The sequence below is a fragment of the Setaria viridis genome, chromosome 9 (genome assembly GCF_005286985.2).
Source record: "Setaria viridis chromosome 9, Setaria_viridis_v4.0, whole genome shotgun sequence".
In the NCBI taxonomy this organism is placed as follows: Eukaryota; Viridiplantae; Streptophyta; class Magnoliopsida; order Poales; family Poaceae; genus Setaria; species Setaria viridis.
Window position 1 is genome coordinate 48,246,910 of NC_048271.2, and position 11,883 is coordinate 48,258,792.

At 52.9% G+C, this 11,883-nt stretch overlaps 1 protein-coding gene and 1 pseudogene across 1 annotated transcript; both read right to left on the minus strand.

Moving 5' to 3' along the window:
• Positions 1-264: 264 nt before the first annotated feature.
• On the minus strand, positions 265-2,998 carry LOC117840386 (tropinone reductase homolog At5g06060). Its single transcript, XM_034720891.2, has 5 exons — positions 2,814-2,998; positions 2,520-2,727; positions 966-1,182; positions 753-859; positions 265-644 (listed from the first exon to the last, which is right to left on the minus strand). The coding sequence occupies exons 1-5, from the start codon at positions 2,912-2,914 to the stop codon at positions 453-455; spliced, it is 825 nt and encodes a 274-aa protein (XP_034576782.1). The 5' UTR covers positions 2,915-2,998; the 3' UTR covers positions 265-452.
• A 143-nt stretch (positions 2,999-3,141) lies between these two features.
• On the minus strand, positions 3,142-9,155 carry LOC117840385 (proline-rich receptor-like protein kinase PERK1; annotated as a pseudogene).
• Positions 9,156-11,883: the final 2,728 nt, after the last annotated feature.

Here is an 11,883-nt window from a genome sequence, read left to right on the forward strand (position 1 = left end):
ATGCTTGGGTTCCACCAGTGACGAGGGCTGTCTTTCCTTGTAGTGCCCATCTCCCTATTGTGGTGCCTGCGATCTATGGTGCAGCCATCTCCCTGCTGCTCCTGGACTGTGTGGCCCCTCCATGTGGTGTTCTTGATCACTGATGGCTGACCAAAAGATTTGCAATTGTTGGGAGAGCAGTAATATTTGGGATTACAGAATGGAATACCCAATATCATGGTCCCACTTGTCAGTAGCTATTGAACATATAGAATAGATCACAGATGAAATTAACTAGCCAAACAGGTCGGCGAGATCATAGATTTGCATAGCACCGATCAAATCTCAAGACATCCTTTTTCACATGATTATGATAGAATTATGCATTGAACAATAATCATGACCGATTCATGATATTATTAGGTTTTGTTCCAAGTTCCAACTTCCGAGGACACCACCATAGTAGCTTCCACCTAGAAGGGCTTGGTTGGGCAAAACCCATTTACAGTCGTACCGCCATCCACCGAGATCGTCTGGCCGGTAATGTAAGTGGAACCAGGCATGCAAAGAAAAGCAACAAGTGCTGATATTTCTCCAGGTTCTCCAACACGCCCAAGCGGAGTTCGACTCACAACTTGCTCCTTGAATGAGTTACTCTCCAATAGCTGCACAAAGAAGCAATAATCAGGTGACTAAAGGATTCAGGTTTACACTTAATGAGCCAAAATATGGTACTAGCTCGACACATTAGTACAAGCAATAGAAGCAACCACCTTTTCAGTAAGTGAAGTCGTGATGTACCACGGGGCAACAGAGTTGGCTCTGATGTTGTCTCTCGCCCATTCGCATGCTAAGGTCTTGGTTAACTGGTTAATGGCACCTGAACAATACTTCTAGCTGGTTATGCATGCAAGTGCCAAAGCAAGTGGCGTTCATATGTGGTTAAGAAAAAATAGGCTGATTTAGTATTGAGCTTCAACTGTTACCTTTAGTCATAGCATATATAGTTCCGCTAAACACACTTACTACTCCGGCAACTGATGATATGAAGACAATGCTGCCTGAACCAGACAATTTCAAAAGAGGATGTGCAATTTGGCACAAGTGATAGGCAGATTCCAGATTAGTGGCCATCAAAAATGAGTATTCCTCTGCAGAAAATTCAGTGGTTGGTTTCCTTATGTTTGTTCCCACATTGTTTACCTGAAAGATCAAATGAAGAATAAGCAAAATGTAGGGTTTACAAATAACTTGCAGACAAAAATGTAGCCAGATTTTAGACAACAGCCGATACAGTGCCACCATGAACAACTTAGATTCAAAACTATCAATTCTCATATCATTAATTCAACTGAACATCTCAACAGGGAGTACCTTCCTGGAGCCACATATCATTAATTCATTAATTCATAGTAATCTTTCATGGAAGTGTTGGGTTCAGTCCCAAATTGGAAATTTATGGTGGGGGAACCACAATATAATGTGGGCAATCCTCACCGATTAGGCTAGTATTTCAGGATGAGTTGCACCTGGGACCTTAGTTGGTTGTGGACTCCAATGGCCAAAGACCATGATGGCTGGTCTTCTCTGGATCACAAGTTGATAGGGGAGCCCGTGAACCTCTCTGAGGTCACAAGGGATGTGTGCGACGGAACGTTGCCTAACTTGAATAGGATAAGAGTTACAGGAACGTTATCTAACTTGAATAGGATCAAAGTTACAGGACATTGCTAACAGCTCATTCGGATTTGGACCTCCATATATTCACATGGACAAGATTACTACATGTGCAGGGATCCAAGCAGGTTTCAAGAAAAAGGGAGCCAAGGGTCAAGTTTATCAGCTTCCTGCAATTCTCTTCGCACAAATGCTCCACAATTGGCGTACAAAGTACATAAACTGCAATACCCTAGTGCTGTTCATGTCACTGATAAATGCTACAACAATGCTCAATGAAAATACATTTTATTGAAAAATCTACTAACATCAATGCCATGTGACAAATCCAAAATCTTGTTTGATTGGATGAAATCGAGTGAATGTGAATTGGGGTTTAGGGCTTTAAAGACAGAATAGGAATTGAGGTGGGATGCGGAATGAGAAACTGATGGTCTAACTCCCAGCATTTTAATTCAACCGCAAGATGGGCAGCGGGAATTGATCTTTACACAAAATGGGTGCAATTTCAGCCCTTCATTGTGATTTGCTTTAGCCTTTAGCATGTCATACACGCTACAATTTCCCACTCTCTTGCCAAACAGAGATCGGAGACAAAAACAAGAACTACCAACCCTAGTCCTACCAGGAACTCGATCCCCTAAACTGGCATTTCCATTCCTAACCGTTGCCAAACATACTTTTATGTGTAATAGTAATCATCACAGATTCACAGTTTTAAATGGGTGAGTATAGACAATATAAATTCACAGGTAAAAGAAAAAACAGAAGAGAAATGATGCAAAGTTCAATACCACATTAGACATCGGAACTAAGAAAGAGGAACAAGCGGGGACTAGAGCGAGGTTTTCGTTCTGACTCACAAGGATGTCGAGCTTGCCGCCGAAGCGGTCGGCGACCTCACGGAGCAGGCGCTCCCGCTGGTCCCGCGCGGAGAGGTCGCACACGGAGCCGGTGACGCGGAACCCCCTGGCCTCCCACTCCTTGATGCGCTCGCCGAGCTCCTCCTCCTTCCGGGAGCAAGTGTGCACGGCCGCCCCCAGCGCCGCCAGTTCCTCCACGACCGCACGCCTGCGACGCACGCGTCCTCGAGTGAACCTCCGTAGCGGGTTTGCAAGTGGGGAAAAAACGAGATGGGCGTTCGAGGCGAGCCGTACCCGATGCCGCGTGTGCCGCCGGTGACGAGGGCCGTCTTGCCGTGGAGCGCCCATCTTCCCGAGGACCCTATCGCCGTGCCCGAGGTCTCCGCCGCCGCCATCTCGCTGCTGCTCCTCCCGTGTGGTCTCTGTGGCCTCTCCGTGCTCAGCCGCTGACGTGAGAAAGGTTAGCATGCGTTTGGTTTCGGGATAAGCGGAACGGGTTGGGTTCATCCCGGGTTAGGTTTAACCCAGGTTGGAAGGGGTTGAGAGGGACGGGATCAATGTCATTTTAACATTGTTAGCAATATATCTCATCTTTCAGTTGCGGGGTCTATCTATCATCCTCTTTTTTTACCTCTTTTCTTTTTTACCTCATATTATCTTCTTCCTCAGCTGACGTTGCCGGCTATACCCTTGCTCCTCCGACTATGCCGTTGGCCTGGCTCCTCCCCGATGCGTCGGCCTTGCTCCTCCACGGTGCGCCGCCGCGCCGCTCCCCCCCCCCCTCCCCCCCCGCGCCGGCCTAGTCCGCTCGTGTTTCACCTTGCAAGTCTTTAAGGATCTGCAGAGTACATGGTATCAAACTTCTGAAGCAGGCCACAGGCGTTGGAACTCAGGGGAGTATGGTCAGTGAACGAACCTGAACCATCGATGGACGCTGCTGTGCAGATTGACGCACAGCAGCCGCAGCGCACTCGACCATTCGCATCATTATGGGAGGATCGTAGTCGCTTCCAAGTCGTGGATCGACAAGGGCTTGAAGGCTGCCGCCCTCTGCAACCTGTGAAATCAAGGGTCTAGCCTGCAGAAACAATCACATTGGAATGAGCCTTCAGGTAATCAGATTAAACCTACAAGACCATAACGTAAGAGCAATTGCCATGGATCATGGATGTCAATAGAGTTCAAATATCAGGAACTTGTTTCTAATGGACTGACCCAACCAACTAATGTGTCATCCATGTAGGACTGAGATGACTGGACCGGTAGCCTTCCGGTAATCAGCTCCAGGAGAAGGACGCCAAAAGAGAAAACATCCGCTTTGTCGGTTAGTTTTCCACTAGACAAGAACTCCGGAGCTATGTACCTGCGGGAAAGAGGAGAAGAGACTGTGGTTAGACGCTCATCTGCTGAAGATGTTTATGACAAACAAATAAATAGAAAATTCTTGAATGGTATTGTAGAGTGTAGAATGGCAACGATAGAAGGACTGACCCGAAAGTTCCCATTACTCTTGTGGAAACATGCGTGTCATCTCCTGGTTGATACTTTGCTAACCCAAAATCGGCAACCTGAAAATATTGAAGATCAACCATGAGTGAAGAACTTAATAGCAGACTCCAAAAGTTCAATTAAAACTGCATAAATTTGTTCAGGTGCAGCATTACGTTACAGTTACACCAAAGGTTAGCTCGAAATGCTGGGCAATTGATTTTAGATAACAAAGAAAATTACACCAAAGGTTAGATTGAAATGTTGTTCAATTGGTTCTTTTACAATAGAGAACTCCTAATACACCTCCTGTTTTGGTATGTTTTGCAATATTTTTCTCCGTGGCGAAAATGATACCTTGGGCTCAAAATTATGATCAATAAGAATGTTGGACGCCTTCACATCACGATGTACGATTTTAGGATAACCTGGCAATATGTTATCGAAGTAGCTCGTCAGATTTCCGTACTACGGTACTGGATCCGAAACTGAAAAAAACAAGAAATGGGCATAACATAGACTAACAGTCGTCATGAAGATACGCCAAACCCCTCGCAGATCCCACAGCTATTTTCCATCTTTGGTGCCAGTCAAGCGGTGGCCCATTGTGCCCTTCATAAAGTTCAATGTCAAATTATCAGCACAAAAGTAAGTCGCTGATCAGAGTTTAGCCTAGGGCTGTGCATGGATCGTGAAATCCACCCAACCCACCCGTCATACACCCAATCCAACCCATTTAAATTTTTGATATATGGATTGGGTGGATCTGGGTAAAATCCATTAAACCCATGGGTCAGCACCTTTCGCATGTCCCCGCCGTCGGGCTGGCTGGCGGAGCCAGTGCCGTGGCTCGTCCTCCACGACGCATAGGCCTCGCGTGGGTGTGGCCTGTGGGCATTGTGAGCGGTATACATGGCCATTTGGCCCGCGGCCCATGGGCTGGCCCACGGCACGGCATTTTGGCCCAGTCCAGGCACGGCCTGGCACGGCGGCCTTCTAGGCTGGGCCAGCCCAGCCTACACCACGGGCTGGACTCGGGCCACTACCTCAGCTCGTGGGCTGGCCCAGCACGGCCTGTCCCATTTGGCCCGTGGGCCATAAACGGGCGGCACGGCCTCCCAGGCCTGCCTCAGCCCGGCCAAAACCCCGAATAAATGGCCGACCGTAAGTAGTCCCGCACCCCTCCGCTCCTGCTGCTTCGAGCCGCCTCCTCGGTCTCCCCGTCCCCATACTACCTCTGTCTCCACGCCTCCCCCGCCTCCGCACCTCCGCTGCCTTCCCCTGCCGGCTTGCCCCCGGCGGCCTCCACGCCTCCCCTGCCTCCGCCGCCTCCACCTGTCGGCCTGCCCCCGGCGGCCCGGCCGGCCGGCCCCTCGCTTGTTGCAGCCTCCACCGCCTCCCCCTGCCCCCGACGGCCCGGCCGACCGGTCGCTCACACGTCGCGGCCTCCGCGCCTCCCCTTGCCCCCGGAGCCGTGCCCCTCCGCTGGTCCCATGGCCCTCCACTGCCGCCACGGCGGGAAAAGAGGAGCCGGAACCGTGCCGCGGGCCGGCAGGGGCACGGCGAGCCTATTAAGGCCCACCAGGCTAGCGGGTCGGCATGGCCTGCCTAAGAAGGCAGCAGGCCGGACCTGGGCTGCTCCTTCGGTATGTGGGCCGGCCCGGCCTGGCACGATTACTGTGCGGGCCTAAGAAGGCCGGGCCTAATCGGGCTCATGCCAGGCCGAGCTGGGCCGCCCGTTTGGCCATCTATAGTGAGCGGTGCCCGCGACAACGAGTAGCAGCGGCAGTGGCTGTGCGCGAGCGGCAATCACGACGACGGAGCGGCGGCGATCGCGCGCGAGCGGCAAGCAAGCGTGACGACGGCAGTGGCAGCAGTCGCGCACAACCGGCAAGTGCGATGACGACGGCAGCGGCGGCGGCGCGCGCGAGCGTGAAGAGTGACGACAGCAAGGCGAAGGCAACAGCGGCGGCCGCGCGAGCAATGGCAACATCATCGGCGATCGCACGCGCGCGAGTGGCAAGTGCGAGACAGCAATAACAGCGACCGCGTGGGACTGGCAAGTGCAACGACGGCAACCAAAATGGCTGAGCGCATGCGTGCGGAGGTTCATGGAGGGATGCTTGCGGAGGATCATGGAGCGATGGTCCTGGTTACGACGCGGCGGCACAGCAGCACTGGTTGGTTCCTTGAACCGACTAACCCACCCAATACATTCTTACCCAAACCATCTAAAGTGATGATTAAGGCCTCGTTTCAGCCACATTGGATCCCGACCAAGATTACTTCAAGACCCGGTTCAAGTGATTCCACATGTGCCACTCAATCCGGTCAGGATTTAATCCTACCAATCCACTCAAACCGAACAGGCACAGATGGAATCAATCCGCGTAGGGGAGTCAGCTCAGGTGTTCTCCCTTCTAGTCGCTTCAGCAGCCTGTCCTTCCTGGGAAGGGAGAAAAAAGTTGCTGCATGTAGCTGTGTCCTCAGTGTCATCTTGTTCGGTAACTTGCAGCGTCGCGCGTCACATGGTCACCGCACCACGTTGGCACATCACGTCTTTTTGTCGCCAGTGTTATCGGTCCTTTGTCGCCACCGGCCACACCGCCGCAGCCAGGGTTCCTGTACACCGTGGTGCCGCCGGTGCCCTACGTCTGGGGCTCGTGGCCGCCCGGTGCCGGGTATGAGCACCACCACCATCACGGGCAGCCCATCGGGCCCGCCAGCACTCTGCCTGCCGCCCTGTGCGGTACTACCCCATCGTGGCGGACCCGCGTGGGTCACCGTCGGCCGCGTACGCGGTGACACAGCAATAGGAGGTGTTCCAGCCGAAGCCCACGGGGAGCGGGGGTGGGAGCACGGCCGGCGGCGCGACGGCCGAGGAGGACACCGACGAGAACCCCTGCTCGCTCACGCTTGGCCTCGACATCACCGCTGACAAGCGGAGCGTGCTGGTCAGCATCGATGCCCGGGGCGGTGCGGGGCTGAGCGACAAGGGCAAGGCGGCGACAACGGCAGAGGTGAGGAAGTAGAGGAAAGAGCTGACGGCATGCCGGCAAGCACAGCCAGCTAGCTGGTGCCGCAGAGGAGCGCGCAGCCACGGCCACACGGGGGCGCGTGGGGCAAGCCGGCGGCGTCGGGTCAGCGGCGGCGCTGGGGGCGCGAGCGGCAGGTCGGCGGCCATAGGGTGCGGAGGCGCCGGGAGTCGCGGGCGGCGGTGCAGTCGGGCCGCGGGTGGAGGCGCCGTGGGGCGCGGCAGCGGCGCCGGGGTCGCGACAGCAGGCCGGCGGCCTTGGGGGCGTAGAGGCACCGGGAAGCGTGGGCAGCGGCGTAGTTGGGCCATGGGTGGAGGCACGACGGCGGGGTCATGGCCATGGAGCGCAGAGGCGCAGGGGAGCAGCGAGCGTAGAGTCGAGCGAGTGGTCCGTTTCGGAGGGGAGGAGGTGGGGAATGATTCCGGGCCGTGAGTAGAGAGGGAAAATCGAACCGGGCCTGTTTCCATTCCGAGCTAGATCTAACCGAACAGCGGATCCAAACTAGGCCTGTCTCCATTCCGGGCCGTTCCAATCTGCTTGAATTGGGCTGCATTCCGGGTTAAACTGGCCGAACCGAACGTGCCCTAAATGGGTGGGTCAAAAACCCACCAAATCCATGTAAATGCACCCATGCACAGGCCTAGTTTAGCCAAAGTCCAATCAAGAACATTCATCGAACAGGCATACATGCAGAACTGAGGACCAAGAACTTCCAGCAACTCACCGTGCAAATGGGAGTCGAGCGTCTTGTTGGGGACAAACTCGTAGACCAGCAGCCTCTCGTCGGAGTAGATACAGTACCCAACCAGCGGGACAAGGTTCCGGTGGTGCACGCGGCTGATGATCTCGACCTCCGCCCCGGAACTCGCGGTCCCCCTGCCGGCTCTCCGTCTTAAGCTTCTTGATCGCCACCTCGGCGCCGTTCAGCATCCCCCTGTACACGCACCCGAAGCCGCCCTGCCCGATGATGTTGCCGGGAGCGAACCCGTCCGTCGCGGCGGCGAGTTGGTCGTACGAGTGCGAGCCGCCAGTCGGCAGCTCGGTGACGACGTCGACGGAATGGTGGCGGTCAGTTCCGGCGTCCGAGAACGTGCCGCTGGTCTGGGGGGGCGTGGGCCGCTGCTGCTGCGCGAAGTAGTACTCCGATGGCGTCGCTTGCTGAAGCACTGGCCATGTCAGGCCATCTGAAACTCCATGGCCAATTGGCCATGGGTACGCACGCACGAAAGCAGGCGAGCGGTTAGCGACTCTGTCTGACAAGAACATGCAGAGACGATGCTTGTACATCTGACCTCCTTGTAGGACATACCTTTGTGATATACCATCGGTGGCGGCAGCTGAGCTGGCAGCACCGGCCGGCGCCGGTGCCGCCGCCTCCGCCGCCGGACGACGCAAGCCACCACGCACAGAACCAGAAGCACCGCAGCCACCACGGGCCCCACGATGATCCAGTGCACGGCCCGAGAACTAAAGGTCCTCTTGTCATTCTTCGTCGCGGCCGGGGCCGCCCTGGAGGCGGGGGCCGTCAGCTCGGACACGGCACGTCGCGCGCCCGACGTCGAGGAGATGGCATCGGGACCCGCCGGCCCGCCAGTGACCAGCGCTGTCTTGGCGCGGTCGAGGAAGTCGCCGGCAAGCGCGTACAGCGACGCGACAGATGATGGCTCGGGAAGAGGGCCGTACTGAGGCGGCGCCGGCGGTGGCGGTGGGGGCGTAAACGGTGGCGGCGGCGGCGTCCTCTCGGCCGGCATGGAAAACCAGAAACGCGCCCACATCTCTGCTTCTGCGCGTACGGTTCAGAACACCAGGTAATCAAGTAGTACGCGGGAATACAAGATTTAACGGCCGGGCATGGTTGCCTTGGGGCATCGGCACGTCGTTCGTAACCTTGCGGCGCCTGATGCTGCTGTTTCCGTCGAACAGAGTGCTGCGAGCGCACGGGAAAGCAGAAACAATCAGCTCAGCATGGGAGTTGGGTCTCATGGCCGCGTACTTTTCCATTGGAACCGTCTCTATCATCAGCTCCCCCGTATCGGTGGGCTGGGCGACCGGAAATGATGGGATCCTGAATTGCTAGTCGTTAGTGTTTCCGTGGATTGGACCTGTTCTACGCCTATTGTGCCTACTGGAACGAACAATCCAGCATTAGGTTATGTCAAATGCAGGATGGAGAATTCATTTGTTGCCAGCAGGTTAAATTCAGGAAATTAAAGGATTCAAATCATAAAGTAGTTGATGCCACGGTCAGCCAATCATGCCAATAGGCCAGAACAGATACACATGTATAAAAAAACAAAAAAAAACATATACAAGACACCAAGTTGCTGTAAAATCAAGGCCTTGTTTAGTTCCCAATTTGGGATAGGCAAAATTGACATTTTGCCATAAATGCGCAATTGTAGCGTTTCGTTTGTATTTGTGAATTATTGTCCAAATATTGACTAATTAGGCTCAAAAGATTCGTCTCGCAAAGTACAACAAAACTGTGCAATTAGTTTTTGATTTCATCTACATTTAGTACTCCATGCATGTACTGCAAGTTTGATATGATGGGAAATCTTTTTTTTCATAGTGTCAAAGTTGGGAGTTTGAAGGGAAGTAAACATGGCCCAAGTTGTGTGAAAGTACGCAGTTTACCACTTTTCGAGTTTGCAATCTCTTACTGCTTTCCTTGCAAATGAATTAGTCTAGTGCTCTAAAAGTTTCCTTGCAAATGATTATGTAAGACAAGATCATAACACTGCGTAAAAGCAAAAAACAGGACCAAAAATATGTATCTAGGACCGGGACTTATATTGTCCTAAATTTGGCAGGTCGGAAAGGTTGCAACAAAAATCTAGGGTCTGTCGCCGTTGGAGATGCTGCATCGCGTCCGTTGCCATGTCCCTGCGTTGCCGGGCGCCTTCCCCGACGCCGGCGTCAAGAACACACGGTGGAGCTGGCTCCGGCGCTCTCTGTACGCGCTCGTGCTCCTCTCCCTCTCATACTTCGCCACATTATTATCCCGGAACAGCATCGCCCACAACCTTCTGCAATTCCCGTTTCGGCAGCAGCCTCCAGCCGCCGCGGCAGGCGCCGACGCCACCCACTAGCCGTCGCCGATCACTCTCGCCCACATCGTCTTCGTCATCGGCGCGTTCAAAACCACGTGGCCGAAGTGCCGGGCATACACTACATTAGGAAACACGGGTAGGCTACTCTAGCAATAACAATTATATCTACCGTTTCATCTAGACAAGGAGTCATGGATCGTTACCACTAGACGCGCAGCGCAGTGGAACAAGAGTTGGAGCAGTTGGTCCAACGTAGATGCACATCGGTATAGCCGGTCCAACGTAGATGCGCATCGGTGTAGAGTAAGTAGTCGATCAGATCGTCTCCTCCTCGTCCTCGCCTCAGCAGCCACCTTGCGTCGCCGTAGCCGATCAGCACAGCAGCAGTGCCTTCATGGAGTCCACACGTACAGGGAAGGAACGCCGTGCGCCGGTGTGCTAGCACCGCGTGCGCGGCAGGGGTCTCAGGATCAGGCCGACAGGAAGTGACGGCGAGGGTTGCGGCGTGGTGGGGTAGTGCACCCTAGCCCCACCCCTCATATTTATAGAGCACACTAATGGGCTTTCAGGCTGAAGACCCATTAGTTAGCCTAATCCCTTATGGACACTTGCACTAGAGACAATTATATGGGCACATTTTTCCAATATTCAAACCCCTTAAGCGTGTGAGCTGTTAGGTTCATGTGCAAATGGCTATGAACGGAAACCGTTTCCGAACCACAAGTCAGTAGTGGTACCTAGCAGGACACACTGACTCCCAAATGTACATAAAGATCATATCGGCCAAACCTAGGTACATTTACTCACATACTAATTCCTTTGCCTCATGATACCAGTCAAGTTCAAGGTGAGATGCGTGCCACCCTTGTGATAGCTCAACCGTTCACTCGATCAAATAGTGGATTCAATTCATGACTAATCTTTAGTCATTGTGATTAACTCTTTAATCATATTGGCGTAGCCATGCACTTCCCAATCCAACTATCTCGAGGGGCCAGAGCTATCTCTCCAGTTATTTAGGAGGGGCAAATTCCATCTTGATCCGCTCACATCCCATTCCATGTTTCATGATACACCTAAAGACTACTTTTATGATTACCCAGTTACGGAGTAGCGTTTGGAAGTCTCAAAGTGCATCACTACACATAGTGAGAAACAAGGGCGATCTCATGTCTAAGGATCTAGTAGGTGTACCACTCGAGACCAACTGATGGCACATACAAAATAACAATACCAGTAGTGTCTCTGGTGGGTCAATCCAACACCATGTTCACTAACATGTGTTCACATTATTAATCTGATATCTCCATACCTATTATCCGTGAAACATGATCATCAATTAATACATGTGCCAGTCTGTGTCATTATTGTCCCGCATAATGATATAGACTAGGGATCGTTTAGAATAATATCATAATCAACAAAGAGTTCCACGAACCAAGTCACATACTTATCAATCAATGTGAATGGTTACTCAAGGAACGAATAACACTTTATTCAATAGTACATAAACATACTCATGACACAAGTCTCCCCCACACACTAGGATCACCGATGTAAGTATCTAATACCCATAGATCTGGTGTGCGCCTCATGCTTTGGTTGTGGAAGAGGCTTCATCAATGGATCAACAACATTCAAGTCCGTACGCACCTTGCAAATCATCACATCACCTCGATCAATGATCTCGTGGATGAGGTGATAATGACGCAGTATATGTTTGGACTTTTGGTGTGATCTAGGCTCCTTTGCATGTGTTATGGCTCCACTATTATCACAATAAGAGAT